Below are 26,069 nucleotides of genomic sequence, written 5' to 3'. Positions count from 1 at the left end.
TTTCTATTTGTTTTACTTTCCAGCTACACGAGGCCAGAATGAAGAGAAACCTTGGTCTTTCTGACTGTCTTTGGGCCTGGACCCTTCTTTTGAATGCCTTGACTGGAAGAAGGTGGGGAGATTTTACTGTAGTACTGAATTAGTATTTCTGTAAGCTTTCATATATTTAAATAGGCAGAAGAAAATGAGCCATTACCAAGGAAATTCAAAGAAGTGGAGTAGCCATCAAATAGAAGCTAAGCCTAAAGAAGAGTAATTTGATAAAATAATTCAACTTCTTTGCTTAGCACACTGAATACATTATGCTTAACACCTTTCTACAAAGAATGCTTGAGAATCTATTTAATTTTACTGTTAACCAGTAGCTTTTTATCTGTTTCTAAGTTACTATTTCCTAATTTTTGTACAGAAGCTTTCAAAATCAATAGATACTGACAATTTTGTTCCAGCAAATATATAATTAAAGCGTGGAATGACTCACTCCACACTTTGCAGGTACTAAACCAATATCTAGAATCCATATATTGCATCTGTGTTTACCCTGGATGTCTATGATATCACTAGCATGTTTATTAAATCTGACCTCTAAGGAGAAAGTGTTCCGTATTTGTTGGCTGGTGGTGGAAAGAGGGGGGAAGGTCAGGAAGGTGGTGAGGTGAAGAGAGAGTAGATCTCAGTGATGTATCTAATTAAGTCCAAAGGATTAAGAATTCATTTAAAATCTTGCCCAGTAATTAAGGAGAAACAATAAGATCATCATACAAGTAAATGCAGAACATTAAAAAATCAACTTTTGATGGATTAAAGAAAAATTGTTTGACTCACCTTATGACCTACCAGAGAACACCTTCAGAAAATTTAAAATGTTTTCATATGATACCCTTCCCCCCAAAATATGGTAAATCCTGTGCACAAACTTCATCTTTATTCATTTTATGAAGACAAGTTGTGTTTTTAAGCCAGTAAGAGAAATAATTTAAAGAGATAATTGGAATTTCTTCTTTTGTACTGTACTAGTATTGAGGTAAATAATGTTGTAGTGATGGGTACAGGGAATCAATTGTTGACTGAAAAATTCTTAAACTGAGAAATTAACCTATTTGATGGCTTCTGATAAATTATATGAAGTGTCACTATTATAATGACCTGTAGATGGAGTTAGTGTACAGTTTTTTATTATATAGTGGCTTAGTATGAAACCAAAATTACATCCAGTAACTGATATTTCTCCTTAAAGTATATATAGCTCATGAAGAGTTACGGGGGGAGGAGCGGGGAGAGGTGAGGATATTTAATCATTATTAATTTACCTTCTTTTTTATAATGGCTTTGTGTGTGCGTCTAATTGGATAGTAGATCTGATTCTGTAGTTTAGAAGAAGTGCTTAGAGAGAAGAATCAGGTGCTGTTAATCACACAAATAATCATGATTAGGCTATCAAGACTGATCTCCTTAGTTCATATGGAAAAAGAATGATATGAAAAGTATTTTTATTTGCTAGACATCCTGAAACACTGATGAAGTTGTTAGTGTTTGATTAAGAATTAAGAAGCCATAGCTTGCTGTTATAAACAACAATGTTTTCCTTATTTGGAAAGCAGCTGTAAAAATTATGAGGAGCATAGATAAAGGTCAGGATGAATTTCACTCAGAGTGTTATTAGCAACATGATTATGGTTTGTCACACTTCTTCAACTCCTTATCCACTAGGGTTGAGTTGCTTGCCATTCTTCATTCTCTTTCTTCCTCTTCCTCACTTTTTCCTTTCTCAAGCCTCACTAAGGTGTGCTTGAAGTCTACTTCCACCCTTACCTAAATGACCTTTCATTGTCCTTGAATTAGGTTTTCAGTGTATGAAGAACAGTATATTTACTGGCTTAGTTAAATCATTTAATTCAGAGACAATTCTTGGTACTCTCAGTAATTTACCAGACATCTTTGAAAATATAATACTCATGGCAAAAAATGAGGTCAATGACAACATAATTGTTCACTAAAAATAGCTATAATGTGAAAAATGCATACAAATTAATTATAAAAGTTAAGAAACCCTAGTAATGGATTTACAACAGAGCAAGCAATTTTGCCTATATTTAAATGGCTAGTTTTGTTTTTCTTAACTTCTTATGGAATTAGTTACTTAATATTTTTGGCTACTCATCTGTACCAATAGAAAAATAAAATTCTCAATAAACCATGTTACTTTCTCAATGACATTTTGATTACATATTTTTCAATCCTAAGATTTTCATTAGATCCTATATAGTAGCACAAATGAATGATGACCAAGGATTACTGGATATAGATTGGGAAAATTATGCTTAATTGATTTTCCTGACAAATTCCTTTATTCAAATTTTTTTAAGAAACCAGGATTTAGCAGCATTTTAATTTTCCTTATTTAATGTCCCATTAAAAAATAACCTATATTCTTTATCATGAAGAGACTCCTCATCTTCGTCTTTAAAGCACTGTTAGGTCTTTCTGTCCTACCTGTGCTTACTTCTCCACCATTTCAATCCTGCAATACACTTCTCTCCTCTGATATCAACCTGACTTTGCCCCGGCCACCTGTCTTTCCCCGCCGACTCCTTGCTCCCTCTCTCCCTCCCATCTTTAAAGCCCTATTAAAATCATATCTCCTCCAGGAAGCCTTCCCCGACCAATCTCTCATCTCCCCGACCTTTTGTTACTAACTTCTGTGTTGCTTATGCACACAGAAGCAACAGAGTTTGTATCTCCAAACACTTCGATACCACACCTCACCCTCCTGTATATATCATTATGCTCTTTTGCTTTCTCTATGTTTAATTTATTTTACCATCGGCCTTCCCACTAGATGGTAAACTCCCTGTTGGCAGGGATTGTGTCTCCTGACAGTATTTTACTCTTCCAATAACTATTAGTTTGGTAACTACTTCCCCCAAACTACTAGACTAATAGAGTGCTTGGCACACAATAAGAACTAAATAAATACCACTGATAGATTTAGTAAGATATATTCAAAAATATGGTTTCTATCACCACATCCAATATGATTAAGGAAGAAAATAGGAAAATGACAATATTATTTATTAGAAGAAATGTGTTAAACTGAGTTCTGCAAAGAGCAAAAAGTAATAATTTCAGAAGATTAAAGAATGAACTTTGCCTTGAACTTTTAAACTTTGAAGATGCCACACTGGCCAGGTGGCAAAATCTTCAAGTGTATGAAAAAAATGGTTGTAATAGATAAATCATGGAAGCTGCTGCTCAAGTTTTAAAGGAAAGGAAAAAAAATGCAGGCAACAACTTAATTATACATGCAAAAAGATATAAGGGTAGGTACTCCTTTTATTTAAATTTTTTATAGGAAGAAGAAAAATATTATCCATCTTTGTGAAAACTAGCATTAAATATAAATCTTCTTAATTTCTGGATGATTTCCAACTGCTACTCTTTCTTATTATTTAAGTATGGGTTCATGTTTTTAACTTGTAAGAAAACACATAGAGGATGCACAATGCCATCTCGGGGAAAAGAACGATTTGGAATCTCCATTAAATTAAGGTACACATGCTAGCCCATAAAATAAAGAAGGAGAATTAGAAAGGGAAAACAAAAAATACTTTAAGACAGTAAAGGGTAAGATGATTCTGGAGTACTCTATTTGAAAGCACTTCCTATATACAATTTAAAATTTTAATTTTTATAATTTTAACTATTTCATTATTTCAGCTATGGACAAACTTCCCTACAAGATGAAATTAAAGACAACACCACCGTGTTTACTAGGATTTTGGACCGACTTCTAGATGGCTACGATAATCGCTTAAGACCAGGATTGGGAGGTTTGTGATATTACAGCGTTACTATTTTATAGAATAAAACTAGGTTAATTAAATTTAAATCAATTTTTTTCTCTTCTTCATTATCTCAAAGACTTGAAATTAAAACTAAAAATAACACATTGTTTACCTTTCAACCTACTTATTAAAAGCCTAATTAATGCTGATTGTAGTATTTGGCCATTTTTCCATTATCTAGGGACATGTGTCTTCATGTATTAAAGGCAGATATAGGCAAAAAAGAAAATACAAATAAATTGAAAAGTCCAGAAAATTATCTATTATGATAGTTATTATATCTATTGAGTAAAAATGTTTGTAATGTAAGGCAAGATTGGAGCTAAAGCTTAATTTCTTCCTCCACAGTAAAACAATGCCAACCATCAGTACTTATTTATTAGATAGTATTAAATGAAATGTAAACAGGAAATCTGAATCCTCAATGAATAGAGCGGATTTCAAATAGCATGTGTTGACCCATAAACTAGTAAATATAATATTTTTATAAAATATAAGTTGCTAATTTGATAACTTGTAGTGCTTTCTTGGTTAGTACACTTTGACCTTTCTTTTAGCCCTCTTGGAGATACTGTGTGAATGATTTCATTTAGTGTCTTCAAATGAGACATATTATATTGTATCTTTGCTAATATTCATTGGTTTGTGTTCAGTAGAGAAAATCATATCCAGTAAAAGCAAACTGTTCTTACCATTTAAACATCCTTATGGTCCATAGTAATGATTGGGGGCACTGTTTGGGTGGGCACTGTCCCAGCCAGTTTATAATTATTAAATAATTAATCCTGAATAAAATAATAACAGGTAAGTGGAGTATACAATGGAAAGTTATGTGATATGCTCATGTAGCCACTTGGATTCAAGAGAGCAATGTTTGGATACGGGCTCAAGATAATTAACTCAATCTTTCCAAACTTCCTAGTTTTATAAATGATTTACACATAATTTTTACCTATTGCCTGGATGATAAAGTACTGCATTAGCAAGTAGTCACTCACAGGTTCAGTTTTGATTGTAGCACTTGGTTACAAAAACCTTTTCAATTCTTTAGATTGGAATAACAACGTTGATGTATAATGGATTGAATTCTGAGTTGATGGGTAAAATGTTTGCTCCTGCCCCATTACAACCATAATTAGTATATCCATAATCCTATTCGATTTCATTTCTTACAAAATCTAATGATTGGCATTTGGAAACACTCCTTTATCCTTCTAAGAGACTCTTCTTAAAGAATTTGCTTTAACTTCATCCTGTAGGCTATAGTCTAAATCATAAAACATCTAAGCATTTTAAGGGAATTTTCAGTCCAGGACAAAATGTATTTAGCTTATGATGGGACAGTGTTATTTTGCTTCCATGTAAACATCAGATTAGCCACAAAATAAATATTTCCTTCTTGAATGATTCAATTTTAGGTTTAGTCAAGAATGAAAATGATCTTTGTTAAATGTGATTCAAAGACTAGGTGCAGGTAAAGAAGAATTCAATAACAGGAAGAGGTGGGCAAGAAAATGACTTAATACCTGATTTACTTTATCACCAACCTGACTTTATGTGGAAAAAATATCATCTTTTATTGATTCTCCCACATATAGTTAGTCCTCTTTCCACCTACAATATTGCACACCAAAAATCCAAAGGTGATCAAGAGAAAGCAATGCAAGAAAAAGTGTTAACCATCACAAAAAAAGGAATATTTTTAATTTTTCCTACAATCTAGGTTATTGCTCTCTCCTCTGGAGATTTATGAAATATGTGCAGTTTAAAAACCCACAAGATTTTAAAGTACTGTTCAGAAATCTGCTTATGTATATGTGTACAAGTTCCATAGTAAGAAATACATTGTTTTGACATTTTAAATTTTAGTATTGGTAATTTAATTTAATTTATAATTAAGATTTAAATCATGGTTTTATGCTATTAAAGATGTCTAAAAGATGAAAGGCTTGCATATCCATTCATTACTAATATCTCCTTTTTAATACATCAATGATATTATATATATATATATATATAATAAGTACCTAGCACGTGTACAGTTTTGTTTATTTTTTTATTGTGGTTGAAGAAAAAGTCGGGGGGATTGAGCTGGGAAAGAAATGATCGAAAGAGGAATTAAGTTCCAAGGTCACTAGGATATTGAGGTTGTTTACAAAATCAATTCAATCAGATCCAAAATAAAGCTGGGTGTATGAATATAAGCTACTTTTTGATTCAGCCTCTTGATTTTCAAAAAGAAAAGATTTGTCCTAAAAATTCAAGAAACTACTAGCTTTTTAATCAAGAAACTAAGTGTCAGGTAGAAAGATACGTTTTTAGAACAAGCATCGAATATAAGGATTTATATACATCTCTATAGTATCCTTACACTGTAAAAATAAAAACACAAAGTTTATATTAATGAATCCTTAACCGACTTTGTTAATGCATAGTTTTGTAATCAGTTTTAAATGATTTTATAGAGATGAAAGCAGATTTAACAGATTTTTCCAAATTTTTAACCTCTTTGCTTTTTTCCTCTGGACAACAGTTTTAAAGTGGACACTTTAAGAAATACTAGATTAAACAGAATGGCTTTAAGATTCAGAGTCAGATCTATAGTCCTGAATGAGCTTGGGTTATCGATCACCTCCTTTCAGAAGGCATTTTTTCTAAAAGGAAACAAATTGACCGTTTGGAATTGAACCTATGAATAGCTAATTGGGGTTTTAAGGAGTCTCAACTAGATGGAATACTGTACTTCTCTCCAAAATCCTACAAATTGATTTATTAAAATAAACTTGATTCACCAACATTTTCTTCAGCACTTTAAAGTGATTATGCCTTGATTTACAAGCTTCTATTTAAAGGTAGTATGGTCTCCTGGATAAAACATGGAACTGGAAGTAGGGAGACCAGGGTTCCAATTCTACTGCTCTCACTGGCCTGCTGTGTGACCTTGTGGAAGTCCTCACCTTTCTAGGCCTCTGTTTCCTCATCTATGAGATAGGGCTAGTAATCCTCTGTTTCCTCATCTATGAGATAGGGCTAGTAATTCTTCTCCTTCCCTACATCCCAGGGATGTTATGAAGATAAAATAAGATTGATGTAAAAGCATTTTGGGAAAGTGAAACCACTCTTACCAAAAGAAGGCATTATTAATATTTATTTCTGAACCCATGATGTGGTTCAACAGAGTAGCATTATCTTGTTTCTTTTTCTTTTAATGCATTTATCCAGAGGCTGAATATAGAGGATTTAAAACACTATTAATAATGTAATTTTGAAATTAAAATGAGAATTCATGGGCAGATAAAACAATCAAGAGATACAATAATAGAAGGATTAAAACAGCTTACAATCATTTAGAAAAACACAGACAGTAAAGTGAAAGAGGGAAAATATTAGAAGTTAATCTGAAATTAAGAAGGAGTGACCTGAAATTTTGCAAGAGGAAAGGTTTAAATTCAGTGATGTCAATCTTGCTCAGACGTACATTTGCAAGATGAAGATTTCTCCAAATCCTCAGGGGACCAAATAGAATGGGTTCAGATTGTATCAGGAGAGGATTAGTGTAAGATTTAAAAACACTGACACTAATCATCAGTAAGTTAGGAATTTTTACTGGCCTAGAAGCAAGGGCTAAACCAAGTCAATCAATCAATCACGAGTAAATATTAAGTGCTTATTGTCACAGAGCACTTCACTAAGCACTTGGAGAGTACAATAGGTTATAGGCAGGGATTATGTCCAACATGATTATTTTGGATCTACTCTGGTGAGATATACAGTGTTTGGCACATAGTGAGTGCTTAACACTATTATCATCACTATTAGACACAATTCCTGCAGTAAAGGAGTGAACAATCTACTGGGGAAACAGGCATTAAAATAAATTATAAGTAGGGAAGGAAGCATAAAGAATATATGCATACGTCCCACAGGACTGGTAGTGGGGTAAATACCAAAGTGTTTAGAGGAGTATATGCCTATATCCATAGATTAGGCAGAAGAGAGGTATTAGAGGTACAGGGTGGAGAGATATGTATGAGGTTTCTCAGGAATTGCCAGTATATTATATATATAGCAAATTCCCAGTATATTTAGAAAATATGCACAATTCTGACCAAATGAAGAATGCAGTGGGCAGTTCTTGCTTTCCATAGACAGTGCCACAGTTAATTCTAGAACCCTCACAGAGAACTGCTGGATTTTACAGCACTATACCAAGTAGAATCAGCAGCCAATGTCAATATTCTATAATTCCTCACCTTTCAGGTGCAGTCCATTCCTATATCTGAAAAATGGAGATTCAATATCTGTTCTCTTTTCCCTTGAGACTCTGAGTCCCATATTGAACAGGGGTTGCCTCTTCCTAATCAATTTGTATCTATCCCAGAACTTGATACAATGCCTGGCTCCTAATCGAAAATCTCTCACTTTGGTTATCTCCATATCAATCCATAACACTGAGTTCTATCTTTTAAGATCCTGTTTGCCCTAATACCATTAAAATTAAAGCAAACCAACAGCAACTACAATTCACTGGTTAAAATTTCAGCCTAGAGAACCTTTTGAAGCATCCGGCTTGCAAAAATGGAATTGTATAACCATTACAATAATTACTTGTAGCTAATGAGCCCAGAAATTTTACTCTGCTTGTGTTGTACTTGTCTAAGCACTTAGTATAGCGTTCTGCAAACGGTAAGTGCTCAATAAATACCTTTGGTGGTGGTTGTGAACTGCTTTGGTAATTTGCTGGTTCACAAGGATGACAAGTTCCTAGTATATTTAGCAAGTGGTGAGCAAAAATGTATACATAATCTTGGACCAAGTAAAATAATTCAGTGTGAATCTCCTTTGTAGTACAAAGCATATGGATGCATTTTCCTTCAGAGTTAATGAAATTACTTGTTCTCAGTGTCCTATATTTAGGCGGTCAATGTACAAATGGGATCTAACTACCAGGTCCTGTGATTTTCCTGAACCCTTTTAGCTCAAGAGAGGACAAATCCTTAAATAAGTCTGCTGGAGATTGTATGTTTCTTGGCAGAAATGGGTATGCTGTGATTCCCTTATAGTTGTAGAGAACCTTATCAATTCTGAATTTTCATTACCCAATTTGGAAACTGGTCACAACTGATGGCTTAAATCATGGTCACCTATTTATATTTGAAATACAAAAATATGATTGATTAGAAAGAATGCTTGTTGAAAAGTCTATCAAAGATTAGACATCTTCCTTAGCTACATTATGAAGCTTCCCACTCTATTTTTCAAGACTTGAAAGATAGGAAAGAAGATGAAGTAGTAACTCTACCTTTATCACTTATGAAGAATGTTGAATTCATATCTGTTTGGCCCTGTCCTTGTTACATGCATGTGTGCCATGGGACTGATACACCCCAAAATATCAGGCTCCCTTCAGAAGTGCCCCCATTCACCTAAGTCCCTCATCGTATTGATGCCTGACTACTTGTTTTGCTTTATCTCTCTCCCCCTTTTAGACTGTGAGCCCATTGTTGGGCAGGGATTGTCTCTCTGTTGCTGAATTGTACACTCCAAGTGCTTAGTACAGTGTACAATATATTCGATTGAATGAATGAATCGGGATCAGAACCAGGAACGAGTACCGGATATGGGAGGAGGTTGAAAAGGAGTTTGACGGACATTGTGGTCTCTCATGACCACAGTCCATAGGTCAAGGGATTCTTGATGTGGGCCCCAGTGCAAGATGATCATAGGATAGCCCTGTCCCCAGTAAGGGGCAATTCTTCGAACCCCTTGACATGTCTGCTTGTCCTATGAGTAACTACCCTGGGATGCTAGAATTGCACTGTGGCTTTTGGGGAGTGGTTCTCTTAAAGGATAGGATCAGGATGATTGAGGATGCAGGTAATGAGGATGAGAATGGAAAGAATGAGGGGGGTGTTAGAGAGGATGAAGATGGAAAGAAGAAGTAGAAGAAGGACAGTGAAGAGGGAGATGGAGAAACTGATTCACTTAAAGCTTTTGGCCAGATCATTATAAGATAATAGTGACATAATTTCCCCTTTTGGTTTTCTCTGCAGGGAGGTAGTCTTGTGTCCCTCCTCGGCTGGAATAACTGCACTTGGGATACAATTTAGAAAATAACCTTACTAATAAATTAACTGGAAACCTAGAAAGAATCAATCTATAAATGGTATTTATTGAGTACTTTCTGCTTGCAGACCACTGTACTAAGCCTTGGGAAGAAACCATTCAATAGAGTAGCAAGGATCTTAGATTCTAGATGGAGAACAGACATTAAAATAAATTACAGATAGGGGAAATGGTTTAAGATAAATGCTGTGGTCATGCACCTCTTAAAATATCTGGAGAACTGTATAGAATGCCAAAATGAGGGGTTGTGGCTTTTGGGGAATGATTCTCTTACAAAATAAGGACCAGAATAATTGAGGATAAGGATAATGAAAAAGAGAATGGAAACAATGAGGGTAATAGAGAAGATGACAGTGGAGAAGAAGAGAAGAAGTGTGGCCTGGTGGAAAAAGCACGGGCCTGGAAGTTAGAGGACCTGGGTTTTAATCCAAGCTCTGTCACTTGTCTGCTATGTGATGTTGAACAAGTCACTTAACTTCTCTGTGCCTCAGTTTCCTCATCTGTAAAATAGGGATTAAGACTGTGAGTTCCATGTGGGACAGGGACTATGTCCAACTCTATTATGTTGTATCTACCTCAACACTTAATACAGTGCCTGGTACATAGTAAGCACTTAGCAAATACCACAGTCTTTATTGTTACTATTATTGTTACTATCTAATTCGAAAAAGAAAATTACTCACAAATGAGTGAAGCAGTATGGCTTATTGGAGACACATCTCCTCCAAGAGGCTTTCCCTGACTAAACTCTCTTTTGCCTTTCTCTCACTCCCTTCTGCATCGTTCTTGCTTGCTCCCATTATTCATTCTCCCTCCCAGCTCCACAGCGCTTATGTACTTTTCTGTAATTTTATTTATTTATATTAATGTCTGTCTTCCCCTCTAGACTCTAAGCTCATTGTAGGAAGGGAATGTGTCTGAGTATAGTGCTCTGCACACAGTAGACACTCAATAAATTCTATTGACTGACTGGCTGCAGAAGTAAGAAGATCTAGGTTCTAATCCCAATTTCTCTGCTTGTCTGCTGTGTGACCTTGGAAAGACACTTAATGTCTCTGTGCCTCAGTTACATCATCTATAAAATGGAGGTTAAAGCAGTGGGACATAGACTGTGCCCAACCTTTCATTCATTCAATAGTATTTATTGAGCGCTTATTATGTGCAGAGCACTGTACTAAGCGCTTGGAATGAACAAGTCGGCAACAGATAGAGACAGTCCCTGCCATTTGACGGGCTTACCGTCTAATCGGGGGAGACAGACAGACAAGAACAATGGCAATGAATAGAGTCAAGGGGAAGAACATCTTGTAAAAACAATGGCAACTAAATAGAATCAAGGCGATGTACATTTCATTAACAAAATAAATAGGGTAATGAAAATATATACAGTTGAGCAGACGAGTACAGTGCTGAGGGGATGGGAAGGGAGAGGGGGAGGAGCAGAGGGAAATGGGGGGAAAAGAGGGTTAAGCTGCGGAGAGGTGAAGGGGGGGTGGTAGAGGGAGTAGAGGGAGAAGGGGAGCTCAGTCTGGGAAGGCCTCTTGGAGGAGGTGAGTTTTAAGTAGGGTTTTGAAGAGGGAAAGAGAATTAGTTTGGCGGAGGTGAGGAGGGAGGGCGTTCCAGGACCGCGGGAGGACGTGGCCCAGGGGTCGACGGCGGGATAGGCGAGACCGAGGGACAGTGAGGTGGGCCGCGGAGGAGCGGAGCGTGCGGGGAGGGCGGTAGAAAGCGAGAAGGGAGGAGAGGTAGGAAGGGGCAAGGTGATGTAGAGCCTTGAAGCCTAGAGTAAGGAGTTTTTGTTTGGAGCGGAGGTTGATAGGCAACCACTGGAGTTGTTTAAGAAGGGGAGTGACATGCCCAGATCGTTTCTGCAGGAAGATGAGCCGGGCAGCGGAGTAAAGAATAGACTGGAGCGGGGCGAGAGAGGAGGAAGGGAGGTCAGAGAGAAGGCTGACACAGTAGTCTAGCTGGGATATAACAAGAGCCCGTAACAGTAAGGTAGCCGTTTGGGTGGAGAGGAAAGGGCGGATCTTGGCGATATTGTAAAGGTGAAACCGGCAGGTCTTGGTAACGGATAGGATGTGTGGGGTGAGCGAGAGAGACGAGTCAAGGATGACACCGAGATTGCGGGCCTGAGAGACGGGAAGGATGGTCGTGCCATCCACGGTGATAGGGAAGTCTGGGAGAGGACCGGGTTTGGGAGGGAAGATGAGGAGCTCAGTCTTACTCATGTTGAGTTTTAGGTGGTGGGCCGACATCCAGGTGGAGACATCCTGGAGGCAGGAGGAGATGCGATCCTGAAGGAAGGGGGAGAGGACAGGGGCGGAGATGTAGATCTGTGTGTCATCTGCGTGAGATAGTAGTCAAAGCCTGATTATCTTGTATCTATTCCAGGATTTACAATTTGCCTAGTACCTAATAAGTGCTTAACAAATACACATTTTTTAAAAAGAATATATTGTTCTAGAAAACTTATCAGGATGTAGTCATACAATTTACATCCAAATAAAATTAGATAAAATGTGTATATGAATGTACTTCAGCATTATTATGACGATCTGAGTGCATCAAAACTTCATGCCATATTTTGAAATGCACTATCATATTTTTAAGCAGTAGGAAACAGCACTACCAATAAACTAATTCCACCATCCAGCATATATTTCCATTTGATTTTAGGAAAATAATGATGAAATGTTATGTTATATATTATGTATGAACTGTTGCTTGATTTTATGTACTGTCTTAACTCTCAGCTTTTAGAAAGCAGCAAAAACATTGGAAAAACTTTTTCACTGCTATTACCGTTCTAAATCCTTGTCATCCTCAAAGCATGTTTAATTCCGCATATTTTTAATTCACAATATTAAAACATCCTTTTCCTTGAAAGAACTAAATGTCTGCAAAGATCTACTGTTATGATTTCTTATTGCTAGAAAGTGCTTTATTAGCTTTACCAAGTGTCTATTGGGTTCAAAGCACTGATCTGACACATTAGATACATTCCCTTCCTTTAGGGAGTTGGGAATTTTTTGCCATTCTTCCAGGCCCTGGGGTAAACCAGGGATGCAAGGCCCTATTGGAGACTATGGTAAGAGCATTAACCCCCTCAAAGGCCGCCTTCCCACATCCTCACTACTTGGTGCCATCCTCAACTACTCCTATACCTTTTCTGTTGATAACACCACAATCCCCCCGACCTAGAAGACTGGAACCTTGGTGTCATCCTCAACTTCTCACTTTCAGACCTCATATTAAATCTACTGCTAAATTCCAATGGTTCTTCCTTTGCAACATTCCCGGACTTATACAGTACAGTAAATGAATAAAACTGGGGAGCCTTAATGCCCGGAGACCAGTGAAGAGGGTGATTCAGCAGTCTAACCATAACATAACAAGAAGTTGAACCAGGTGGGTAGCTCTTTGAGGACCCAGGAACGGGTAGATCCAGGAAATAGTTTAGAAGTGAGAATTGTCAAGGGTTATCTGTTGACAGAATGTGAGTACTGAATGACAGTGTGGTTTTGTGACAGGAGGTAGAGGGCGATATCGACAGGGATAGAAAAATTAGAAGGAGGAGTGATTTGGGAAGATAATTCACTTTTGGTATATTGAATTGAGTTGTGACAGAACATCCAAGTGGATGTTCCCTAGAGGCAAAGAGGGAATGGAAAATTGTAGTTATTTGTTCCTAAACAAAAGTTCAGATCTTCTTATTTCTGGGAAGGGAAATTTCTATGTTGTCTCTGGCTATATAGGCTGAGTTCTAAGGACAGATTTGACGACGATGATTTTGCTCAATCTTGTATTTGGGTTTTTCTGCTACAAAATTAAAAATAAATAAAATGGTTGACCTCGATTCAGTGGATAGCTCAGCTATATGAGTCAGGCAATATAAATCTGCTTCCTATATGCACACAGGTTTGGAAATAGGAGACTGAATCATCTAAAGTATTTTAAAAAGCAATTAACAAGAAGGCCTTAGACATTCTCATACCTTTGAAAATGGATTGAGGATTTTAGGGTCTCAAGTCAATATACCCAAACACATTACTAAAATAAACTGCATCTGATTTTTTTCCCCATGAAAATAGCTGCTGTGGTTCAGAACCCTAGTAAAGTCAATGAGTTTCAATATCTGTTATAACATAGATGCATCATAGTATTTTCCTGATGACAATAGATGCACATTTATTTTTTATATAAAATTGATATAATTGATAATCCCTCCACCTCCTCTAGAGCTTCAAAGGGTCATCAAAAGGTTTTTTGGTGTTTTTTTTTTTACACTTTGTATTCTAATCTGTAAATGTTTATGAAGCAAGTCACACACTTCTCCATGGATTCTACAGTCCCCAAACACTCTACTTGGTAGTGAAACAAAATAACCAACCCCACTGATGCAAAATGCATAGTTCTGTGGAGCCTACTATGAGGTATACTCTCTCAAAGGCTGTTCTTAAAAACTGACTGTCATTTTGGATTATCCAAATGCAGTGCAGGTTCAAAATGGGACCTACTGTGCTTTCAAGGAACAATTCAATAAATTAAGGAACTGTTTAAGTAATTTAATAAAAGAATGTGGTACTAGTAGTATGAGACAAAAACTCAGTGTTGCTTTGCTGCATTTAGGGTCAGGTGGGAATTAAGATCTTATTTCATGAGTCACATTAACTCTTTCTCTCATGTTATAATCATATGGTGTAATTTTGTTGACTTAGTTTTTATGTTTTCCTAGGAAATTCTAAGATTAGAGTGGAGACAATAGGTGTCCAGAGAACCCTTAAATTTATTTAGCCAATATAATGCTTTCAAACAAAATTGATCAAATTGATTCAAACAAATTAATTTTGCCTTGTCAATAGTTTATAAATATGTACATATAAAGGATATAGTGTTCCAGGACTTCTAGCAGCAAATCCAAATAGAAACATTTCAACCTATATAGGTGTCAATCTGCTTTGAATGGAAATTGTTTTCAATATATTACATCCATGGTTTTATACTGTACACTGAGCATAGACAGTTGACTATGAAGCCAAAATTAAAGGTTTCTTTAGTCCAAATTGTCATTACTAAGAACCAAATAAACATAGCACAACCAAATACACAGACATATGTATTATTTCCAGATTTTAATATTGAATATTTCCCTTTCAAAAGCTGATACTGAATTTCTGGCAGGTCTCGTGAATTTGTGTCATATTGTCTTTGTTTATGTTAGAGTTCTTACAGAGTTACAGTAAATTCTGTTTATTGAGTATTATATATGCCACTGGGGACCAATAAAATAATATCAAGTCGAACTTGGAATTAGTTCAATTAAATGAACAATTTCTGTGTCATAATTTTTTTTATCAGCTTGGAAGAGGCTAATTCATGTTAAACCAGACTGTCCCAAGGAGAAGATGGGTACCATTCTCTACTAAATATAAAACCACAGATGTAAAATATTGAAAACAATTTCCATTCAAAGCAGATTGACACGTGTATAGGCTGAAATGTTTCTATTTGGATTTGATGATAGAAGTCCTGGAACACTATATCTTTTATATGTACATATTGTATAAGCTATTGACAAGTATCAAAATTTTCTTGTTGTCTCACAGGGAAGCAGCATGCCCTAGTGGAAGGAGCATGGGCCTGGGAGTCAGAGGACCTGGGTTCTAATCCCAGCTCCTCCATTTGCTGTGTGACTTAGACATGACACTTAATTTCTCTATGACTTAATTTTCTATTCTGTAAAATAGGAATTAATACTGTGAGCCCTATCTGGGACAGGGACTGTGGCCAACCCAAATATCTTGTATCTACCCCACCATTTAGTACAGTGCCTGGCAGGTAATTTACACTAGTACTTAACAAATAACACAATTATCATTATTATTACTCTTTACTAATACACTTGGAAACTCGAAGAATTAGACTCAATTGACAAATATTTCTAAACAGAATTATTGAAATGACTGTAGTGATTTATTTCTGTTATTATTATTTCTATTATGATGTGAAATAATTTTCATATTGCTATAAAAGTATATCCATTATGAATTATTTCTGTATTCTCCAAAAAGTGTCTTGAATTGTCATTCATCACAAGGCACAAAGTATTCAATATAACATATTCAGACACTCTTCACTGCTGAAAATTATTACCTGGGAAATTTCGTGGGCAAGTAGTAATTTATCAGAACTACACTATGGACAGTTTAGCCATAGCTAATCAAAGCCGAAAAGTTTCTCATTGGGTTATGTGTATGTGGCAATAAGATCTACGGGAACTGTTGATAGAAACTCACTGTCCCAATTTCCTGCTTCATCAGAACGTGTAACTGAAGTAAAGACTGACATCTTTGTTACCAGTTTTGGACCAGTTTCAGACCATGATATGGTAAGTGACATAGCACCCCCTTTACTTTCCTTGGAACATGGAATGGTTTAAACAATTTTTTTCCATTACAAGAAGCAGCCATGACAACTACAGTGTCTTGATCCATTCATTAGCATTTGCTATTCAATAATGCCAGTTTGAACTGTGAAGTAGAGTACTACTATTGCATAATTTTAAATTTGAGAGTAGTTAAATGATCAGATGAGAACTCTGATAATGGATCATACTGATTTCCTATATTGGCATTGTGGCATACGAAAGAATATGTCTATTTCTTAATTTTGTAAACATTAACATGCTTTTCTCAAAATAGTAGACATATTTCGAGGCAGAGGTCATATTTCTTTAATCTTTAATTTGAGTAATAAAGAAAACATGGTGATAAAAAGTAATATAGTAATATAGTTCAGTGATTTGCACACGAATCTAATTAGAAGGAGAAGGTATCTTCATTAATCAAAGAGTAAAAATGAATTATTATACTACTTACTAAAAAAACCAAAACTATTTACTAAAGGTAAACTATTTACTAAAGGTAAGTCCAAGGGAAAGCGCAGCAAAAAACTGTATTTTTAAGAAGACCCTTTTCCCATCATATAGACATTGAGACAAAGAAGTCAGGACAAGAAGATAATGAACAAATGCATCTTTAAAACCATGTGCAAGATAAGTCATGTTTTCTCCTTCCGCGATAGTGATTTGACAGTTGAGAAATTGATAGTGAAGACGGATCTGTTTCGATTCCCTGGCCATATATACAGTAATAGTCTTATTAATTTCCATAGTTGCCTAGTTCCATGGAGTGTGTTGTCTAACATGATTTTGGGTTGCCAGCTCAGTAAGTGCTCAGTAAATATGATTGATTGATCTATTGATGAGCAAGAACTGCTCTAGATGGAAGGCTGTTCAGGGACAGCTCATTTGCGCTTCCAAAGATTGACTATCAGTTCCTTACCTAAGTACCTATAACAGCATTTAGTAAAAATTGTGGTATTTGTTAAGCACTTACTGTGTGCAAAGCACTGTTCTAAGCGCTGGGGGATACAAGGTGATCAGGTTGTCTCACGTGGGGTTCACAGTTTTAATCCCCATTTGACAGATGAAGGAACTGAGGCACAGAGATGTTAAGTGACTTGCCCAAGGTCACACAGCTGACCAGCAGCAGAGCCGGGATTAGAACCCGTGACCTCTGACTCCCAAGCCTGCGCTCTTTCCACTGAGCCACACTGCTTCTCAGTAGAGAACCTGGCACATAGTAAGGATTTAAATACCATTCAATAAAGCACTCAACTCTGGCTTGTCAACAATGGTCTCATGTCCTTTTATTTTTATCTAAAATAATTGAGATTTAACTCACGAGATGAGTTTTTCTTTTTAGGACTCATAGCCACTCTTGGAAACTTCTTACATCATTTTAATAACTAAGATTGCAATTTATTTGATGGGAACCAGCCAAGGAATGGAGTATGGCAGGAATCATCACCCAAAATATAGTATATAGTGCTATAGTCCCAGAAAAATTGTTTGAGTAATGAAAGCATATTGAAAATGAGGAACTTCAGAAGACTCTATAACTCGATTTTAACAAGGAACTTCAAGCATGAAAAATCAGACAGTGCCTTAAAATGTGTTCATAAACCATTCAGTATTCATCAAGTTAATGATTACCTCTGTACTTTGTTCAGATAAAAGCATTCAGACAGTTCAATCAAATGGATTCAAGTTTACCATAGTATTTAATGAGCATTTAATAATTCAGATGGGAATGAACAATTGTCTAAACTGTCTATTTATAAATATATAGGAAATGTAAACAAAAACCCAAAAGCCATGTTTTAGTATCCCTGCAAAAACAGGCCATATTTTCTTGAGAACAGACCATTTCCTTAGGCATTATTAATGTCTGTCTCCCCCTCTAGGCTACAGTATCCTTCTGGTTAGGGAATGCATCTACGCACTCTCATACGGTGCTCTGCCCACAGTAGAAACTCATTAAATATCATTGATTTACTAATTGACTGGAGCCCTACCTCTCCAAACTGCTTTCTACAGACATGGATAGCATGGCTCATTAACGTGATCCTCAAGATCATTACTCTTCTCTTCTTTTACTAAAAATGATCCCTACACCTTTCCTTTAATTATATCATGTCCCCCCCACTGTACATACTTTCCTTTTCCCTCTTCCCTTAAATAAAATCTTTCACTTTCTTTTTTTTTTTTGGTGTAGGATATTGGAAGGGAAAATCAAAGTGATTTGAACAAAATATTTGGTGGGGGAAGAGGTTGAAATTTTACTGAGTAAAATTATTGGGTAAAACAAAGTTTTTAATTTTCTGTGGATTCCAATTATCCATGCGCTACACATGGATACAAATAATTGAGACTAGTACAGAAAATTGAGACTTTGAACATGAAGGTCAATAGTGTTTTAATCCAGAATCAGGAATAATTTTCAGGAAACTCCTTTAAATAGAATTATTTTCACTAAACACCTGTAAATGCTATATTAATAATGCCTAATATTCCTTTATATAGGTGAACTTGAATGGAGGTTTGGGCTCTGAGTTTTGTAGTAACAAGAAATCAGTAAACCTTGGATTGCATGATAGCAAGAAATAAGTAAACCTTGGAGTTGCGAAGGAAACATGTTTTTCCACATGCCCCCTTTTCCTTAACTCGGATCAAAAAATTTAAGGAGAGTATGGCACAGGAAAAAACCTAATTCAGACATTGCTTGGCTTTGTTGTGTGACAGTGGAGACACAAGAGGCTTAAAATTCACTGTTGCATATTCAGTTTTTTCAAAGGCTTTCATGTTATATTCTTATAAAATACTTGCAGGTGGTTTTCTATTAGTGATTTCAATCAATCAATCAATCAATCGTATTTATTGAGTGCTTCCTATGTGCAGAGCACTGTAATAAGCACTTGGGAGAATGCAATGCAACAGAGGTAATAAACACATTCCATGCACACAGTGAGCTCACAGTCTAGAGGATTTAAAATCAATACTTATGAAATAACTCTCACACAGGATTCCATTTATCCAGATGTTACCAGGTTGTCAGTGGTTGTGCTGAAATTCCAATAATCCATATGATAGGAATTTCTTAGGAAATTACCTATGCAAAAAGTGTGGAAGCCATTGCCAAGAAGACTGTGCAGCAAAGCCAAGAGTAGTGCCGCAATCTGCTGCAGAGGTCATACGTGATGACATAATATGGGTACTACAGTACACACTTTTTGACTCAAAATAAGGAATAGAAAAAACTGAATATTGTCTTTAATCCTTCCTGGTCCTTTAAATTTATATGCCACCTTCTAATGTAACCTTCTCTTAAAAGGTTACCAGATTTTAATTCTGGATAATTTGTATGTACATTTTTCACCCTTCTCTTGTCCTCTACACACACACACACACACACACACACACATCTCTACCTGGGATATGTTCTAACAAGACTCTACTAATTAATAGAGCATGTGGTACCAACTTTAATGTTGCCGACTTGTTCACTCCAAGTGCTTAGTACAGTGCTCTGCACATAGTAAGCGCTCAATAAATACTATTGAATGAATGTCACAGTATCAGGTACACCATGATTATATACTTTAACCTTTTGAATTTCAATATCTAGTAACTCTCTTTGAATGTTTACAGATTACCAAATTATTTACCCGGTAGGCTGTCATGTGGAAAATAGTATTTTCTCCAATAATTTAAGATGGACGTATATAATTTCGAATGACATTGAACTTTTTAGAGGAGCAGTATAGTCTAATGGAAAGAGCACAGGTCTGGGAGTCAGAGGATATGGGTTCTAATCCTGGCTGATCCATGTGCCTGATGTGTGTGACCTAGGGCAGGTCATTTCACTTCTCTGTGCCTCAGTAACCTCATCTGTAAAATTGGGATTCAATACTTATACTCATTCCTACTTATAATATGAACCCTGTGTTGGACAGAGACTGTTTCTGGCTTGATTGTCCTGTATCTTCCTCATCACTTAGAACAGTGCTTGACACATAGTAAGCGCTTAACAAATGCTAAAATTATTATTATTATTATTATATATTTCTAGCTTTCTTACTTGCATCATCTACATACAAAAATGTTCACAAGGCCCTGGATCTGCTAAATATCCACTGTACCTACAAGAAGAAAATAAAACAAAAACAAAACAGGCATGAACTAGAATAGGAATGATTACGTATGATCAACACAGAAGAAATAATGGCCTATGAAGTGAGCAACCGTTTAAAAGGTCTTTAGAGATTATAGAATCTACTTTTCTGAACAACTCTAAAGTTAGGATTATTTCACTTGTCTGGGACTATTAAGGTGTGAGCCAACCTACCTCTGCCCAAAGGCTGATAATTAACATGTATGCTGTAGGCTCCATGATATTGTGGCTCTAAAAGAGTACCCAGCTCCTCTCGTGAAGAGCAGAAGGTGGATTGTGGAGGAGAGGAAGGAATACAGTTTATCTAGTGTGTAATTTTAAAAAATGTCATAAGAAGAAGTGTTTAAAGCCAGAAAACTAACACAGGGTTGAATGACCAAGTTGATGGCCATGGCAGCATTTCATAATTCTCTCACTTTAATTGACCAAGTCTTCTGTTATAAATGACAGATGAAGTTTTCTCCAGTTATAGAGACTTTGGGAGCCATAAAGCAATTTATGCCAATAGTGCTATTGGTGTGCACAGGGCCACCTATGTTCTCTGATCTTTGCCATCTTTTCTCGTTGGAGCAATATGTTCAATAGTCAAGTAGTTGGTATTCATTCACATGATCCCATTCAGACATTGAATGAAAGTTCTATTTGAAGGATATTTGACTTGCAAAAGCATGTTATATTGAAAGTGTGCCATTTTTTATCTACCTAGGAATATACAATAGATGTATTTTTCCGTCAAAGCTGGAAAGATGAGAGACTAAAATTCAAAGGACCAATGACAGTGCTACGATTAAATAACCTAATGGCCAGTAAAATTTGGACGCCTGATACTTTTTTCCACAATGGAAAGAAATCAGTGGCCCACAATATGACTATGCCTAATAAGCTTTTACGAATTACAGAGGATGGGACTCTACTTTATACCATGAGGTAAGAGTTAGGGTGCATGTATTTGTCAGTGATAAATACTTTTTAATCTTACATTTTAGTTAAAAACAAAACTTTATAGTTCTGCAGTTCCACATTAAATAATTTTTTCCACTGTAGATCTCAATTCATTAGCTGTTGATGAAAATTTTAAGAAAAATGGTAATATCTCATGCTTGGGAGAGTGGGTAGGTAGATTCTCTGCTCACAGCAAACATATTCTAGAAGGAATAAAGAGCAATGCTGAATTCAGTGTGCCTATATTCACCTTGAAAAAGAATTCTATATTGTCTTTATCGAACTGTTTACTACACTACAACATCTCCTACCCTTCTATTCACTGGGATTCAAACTACGATAAAAAGCTTGAAAAGATGCTTCACATTTTAGGTCCAGCTGACGAGAATTGGGACATGTGTATGGGCTCCAATTAAAAACAAAATGCAACTAAAACATCCAAAACAAGGACAAGATGACAAATGTATTCACATGTGTGATGAGGCCCAGCAAAACTATCAACATGTCCAGGTTATTGCTGATATCCTGTAAATTTCAAAATGTCCTTACAGCTCCTAACTGGTAGTTCCCTACCTTCACATCTACTTTTCTTTCTTCTATAACATCCATAATGTTTTCCAATCCATCATTAATGATAAACTATATTTCAAGACTCTCAACATTAGCCTAAATCATTTTTGTCTAACTCTAATTCTGTGGTGACTAGAGTATTCCTTACTAATGGGTAATGCTTGACTGCTCACAAACAATATGAATCCTATTAACAAAATATCACCAACAATTTGAAAAGTGTGACAGATTTTTGTGATCCATTTCAAACTACTTTATGATTTTAAAGAGTGCTGCTTTTCAGATCTATTAAATAGTCCTTGTAACCTGTACATGAAGAGCATATAGGAAATGTAAATTATTTTATTCTGAATCTGCAAAGTTCTAATACATCTTTTATCTGCCTCCAAATCTGCTGAAGACTGACCGTGCGAGCAGAATGCCCAATGCACTTGGAAGACTTTCCAATGGATGCTCATGCCTGTCCATTGAAATTTGGAAGTTGTAAGTGACTTCATTTGTTACTTGATTATATCCTTTTAACATTTAAGATTCTAACAAAAGAACTAATCCCACAGTTAAGGCTGAAGCTATATAATGGTGAAAAGTTACTCTGGAATATTTAAATAAGTGATTGTACATAAATGTGTCATTGAAACCTTGTTCTGAGTCTGGGTGAAACTACTTATATTTTATATCCCATACCTTTCCCCGTCTGTTGTTTGAGGATTGTAACAACTATAAAAAAGTTCCACATAAGAATACCAGTGAATAAAATTTATGGTTAGGAACCATAAGCAAGAATTCAAGAACTGTGTATTATTTATTACATAGATATGGTAAGACAAAAATCTCTCTATCTATAACACAAAACCACCTAATTATCATTATTGTTACAACAAACTTTTGTTGTCATGACTTTTGACATGAAAATGGTATTGGTGACAATATCTCTCAACCAATGTTTTAACCTAAGTGAATATGGAAATTGCATTTTCATTTATATTCAGGGACTTTCTGTATAATATTCATATTTTTCAATAGGTGCACAAAAACTTTGACAGCCCACAGAACATAATCTTGGATGTATTCCAGTTTCAGTAAATTGTCTGATAAGGTTTTAAATACTCTGATTGGGTGGACATAGTTATAAATTCCAAAAAAGACACTGTGGCACCAAAATCACATATATTTAAATTAGACCTTGGGAAAGACTACATAATTTTAAGGAATTTATTAATTACAATAAGCATTATAAACCCCAAGTCCCAACTTCTGAAGTCCTACTTTTGACCTCCAATAACCTTTTACAGTCAACTGCTTTAAATTTGGACAAAAGCAAATATTTCTCTAAACCAGAACTGTGTTATTCCCACAGGTGTTTCTTCCTTTCCTATATTCGCTATGGGCTATGGCCAGATATGGATGTTCTTATAGGGAGAGTGGGGGGAGGAAGGCTCAGGGATATCCTTGCACAGAATAGGCCAGCAGATGCTTGACAGATTCTTGCTAATGGGGTTCTAGTTCCAGGAAAGGGCTTTCCTTTTTTTTTAAGTAGCATTTGTTAAGTGCTTACTATATATGTGCCATTATTGTTCTAAGCTCTGGGACTGATACAAGTTAATTAGATCATACATAGACCTTGCACACATGGGGCTCTGTCTAAACAGGAAGGAGAACAAGTGCTAATAATGATGATATTTGTTAAGTGCTTAGTATGTGTCCAGCACTGTTCTAAGTACTGGGAAAGTCCCTGTCTCACAAGATGCTCACAATTTTAATCCCCATTTTACAAATGACATAACTAAGGTATAGAGAAGTTAAGTGACTTGTCCCAGGTTATACAGCAGATGAGTGACAGAGCTGTGATTAGAATCCAGGTACTTCTGACTCCAGGTCTGTGCCCTAATCCCCATTTCTCAGAAACTGAAGCACAGAGAAGTTAAGCGATTTGGCCATGGTCTTGCAGCAAGCAATTGGCAGAGTCAGGATTAAAATTTAGGTTCTCTGACTTCTAGACCTGTTCCTTTTTTTGTTTGGCAGTTCTCTGAGACCATTATCTAGTGTTGCCTGTTTCCAGCAGCAACCTGGGCTACTTTCCCTTCTTGTTTTCTAGCAGAATTCTACTCAACCATCTCTTGTGGAAGAAAAACAACTCATCTGCAAGACACTAAAGAATTCATTCATTCAATCATATTTATTGAGCACTTACTGTGGGCAGAGCACTGTACTAAGAGCTTGGAGTGCACAGTTGGGCAACAGAGACAATCCCCACCTAACAATGAGCTCACAGTTCTTCAAATATATCATAATAGCATGGATGTACCATCTCAAATCCCTAAAAATTGCCTCTACATCACCAACTTTCATGTTAGTGCAATCAATTATTTTATACAATGTTCATACAATATAGTTTTGAGAGAATGCTATTAGCAAATTAGGGGATGCTCTTCCAATGCCTATCCCTGTAGATGTAATACTGGGGAAAAAAACCCCACCTCTATGCATTTTAGGGAAACAGTGTGGCCTAGTGTAAGAGCATAGGCCTAGGAGTCAGAGATACTGCCTGTCCCTTGTCTACTGTCTGAGCTTGGCCAAGTCATTTAACTTCTTCATTTTTCAGTTCCCTTATCTATAAAATGAGATTAAATCCTACTTGGACTGTGAGCTCTTGTGGAACAGGGACTGTGTCCAAGCTGATGATCTTCTATTTACCCCAGTGCTTAGTACAATGTTTGGTACATAGTATTTAAGTTTAATGATAACAATAATAATAGTAATGCATTTGTAGATAAGTACAAGATCATTTTTCATCATGGCCTAGTTGATAAAATATGGTCCTGGGGTCAGAGGGACCAGCTCCACCACCTGCCTATGTGACCTTGGGCAAGTCACTTGACTTCTCTGTGCCTCAGTTACCTCATCTGTTAAATGGGGATTATGACTGTGAGCCCCACGTAGGACAGGAACTTTATACAACCTAATTAGCTTGTATCTACCCCAGTGCTTTGAGCAGTGCTTGACACATAGTAAGCAGATAATACCATCACCACCATTATTATTATAATGCACAGTCAACAAGAAAATAATCTCTGTGTTTTGGGGAAGCACTATAGTCCATATGGGACCTCCTAATGAATATAAACATCCCTGGAATATATTGATTTTTTTAAACTTAGAGAACATAATATGATAATGAATTCCATATGATTACCAATCACTAGATTAAAAAATGCCTTTTGAAGCCACCATCTTCAAACTTTTTCTCCCATTGTTCTGATGACCTTTAGCGATTTTTGTTCCCTTCTCTGTATCCTCTCTAATGCTAATGTGGTCTGTTAACATCCAGAGACAAGAACCATAAACTGTATTCCAGATGCCCTCATGACTTTTATAAAATGACAAAATGACGAATTGCATTTTATTTTATATAACCTTCAAGATAATGCCCTGAATTTTTTTGGCTTTTTAGTTGTATCTCACAATAGACCAACAATTTGAAGGAACAGAGAACAATGATCACTCAGGCCCATCATCAGATGGTTGAAGTAGGGACTGTTTTTTTTCTAGATCAATTCCATCTCAACTGCTCAAGTTAAAACTTATCTGCTACTTTGCTGCCCAATCAATTCAATTTTATTAGGGACCTCTGCAATTTATTCCCACTGTAACACTGTCTGTTAATCTTCTAAAATGTGGAATCTTTTAAATTGGCAAACTTGACCCTAGTTAAAATCTGCTTGGTTTGTACATTTATTTTTATTTTATTTTCAGACAACCTATGAAAGGAATCCCATTTTCGCCAGAACTTTGGATAAGGTTTCACTGTTGAATATTTCTAATCAGAAATTATTCAGATTTTTACTAAAATAATATTTGAATAATCACATATCCTAGAATTGAGTTAATTTTTTTAATCCTTTAGGGAAAAAAATAAGAGATAGAAAAAGATAGGCTATTTAGTCACAAGGGATTTTTATTTCAATTCTTCATACCTGGAAGGAAATACACATAGCAGGTAGTTAAATCC

The 26,069-nt window shown here is 36.0% G+C and overlaps 1 protein-coding gene across 1 annotated transcript in view; it reads left to right on the top strand.

The window, feature by feature from the left end:
• The window catches only part of GABRA1 (gamma-aminobutyric acid type A receptor subunit alpha1), a 51,099-nt gene that overhangs the window by 2,571 nt on the left and 22,459 nt on the right, over nt 1-26,069 (top strand). The window contains exons 2-6 of the mRNA XM_029052145.2: nt 24-112; nt 3,718-3,830; nt 16,295-16,362; nt 21,255-21,475; nt 22,461-22,543. Of these exons, the coding sequence (XP_028907978.1) occupies nt 39-112; nt 3,718-3,830; nt 16,295-16,362; nt 21,255-21,475; nt 22,461-22,543 (559 nt within the window). The 5' untranslated portion in view covers nt 24-38. The remainder of the gene's footprint in view (nt 1-23; nt 113-3,717; nt 3,831-16,294; nt 16,363-21,254; nt 21,476-22,460; nt 22,544-26,069) is intronic.

This window comes from Ornithorhynchus anatinus, chromosome X1 (genome assembly GCF_004115215.2).
Source record: "Ornithorhynchus anatinus isolate Pmale09 chromosome X1, mOrnAna1.pri.v4, whole genome shotgun sequence".
Lineage (NCBI taxonomy): Eukaryota > Metazoa > Chordata > Mammalia > Monotremata > Ornithorhynchidae > Ornithorhynchus > Ornithorhynchus anatinus.
The sequence above is the reverse complement of the archived record's forward strand: the minus strand, read 5'-3'. Positions and strand labels throughout refer to the sequence as shown.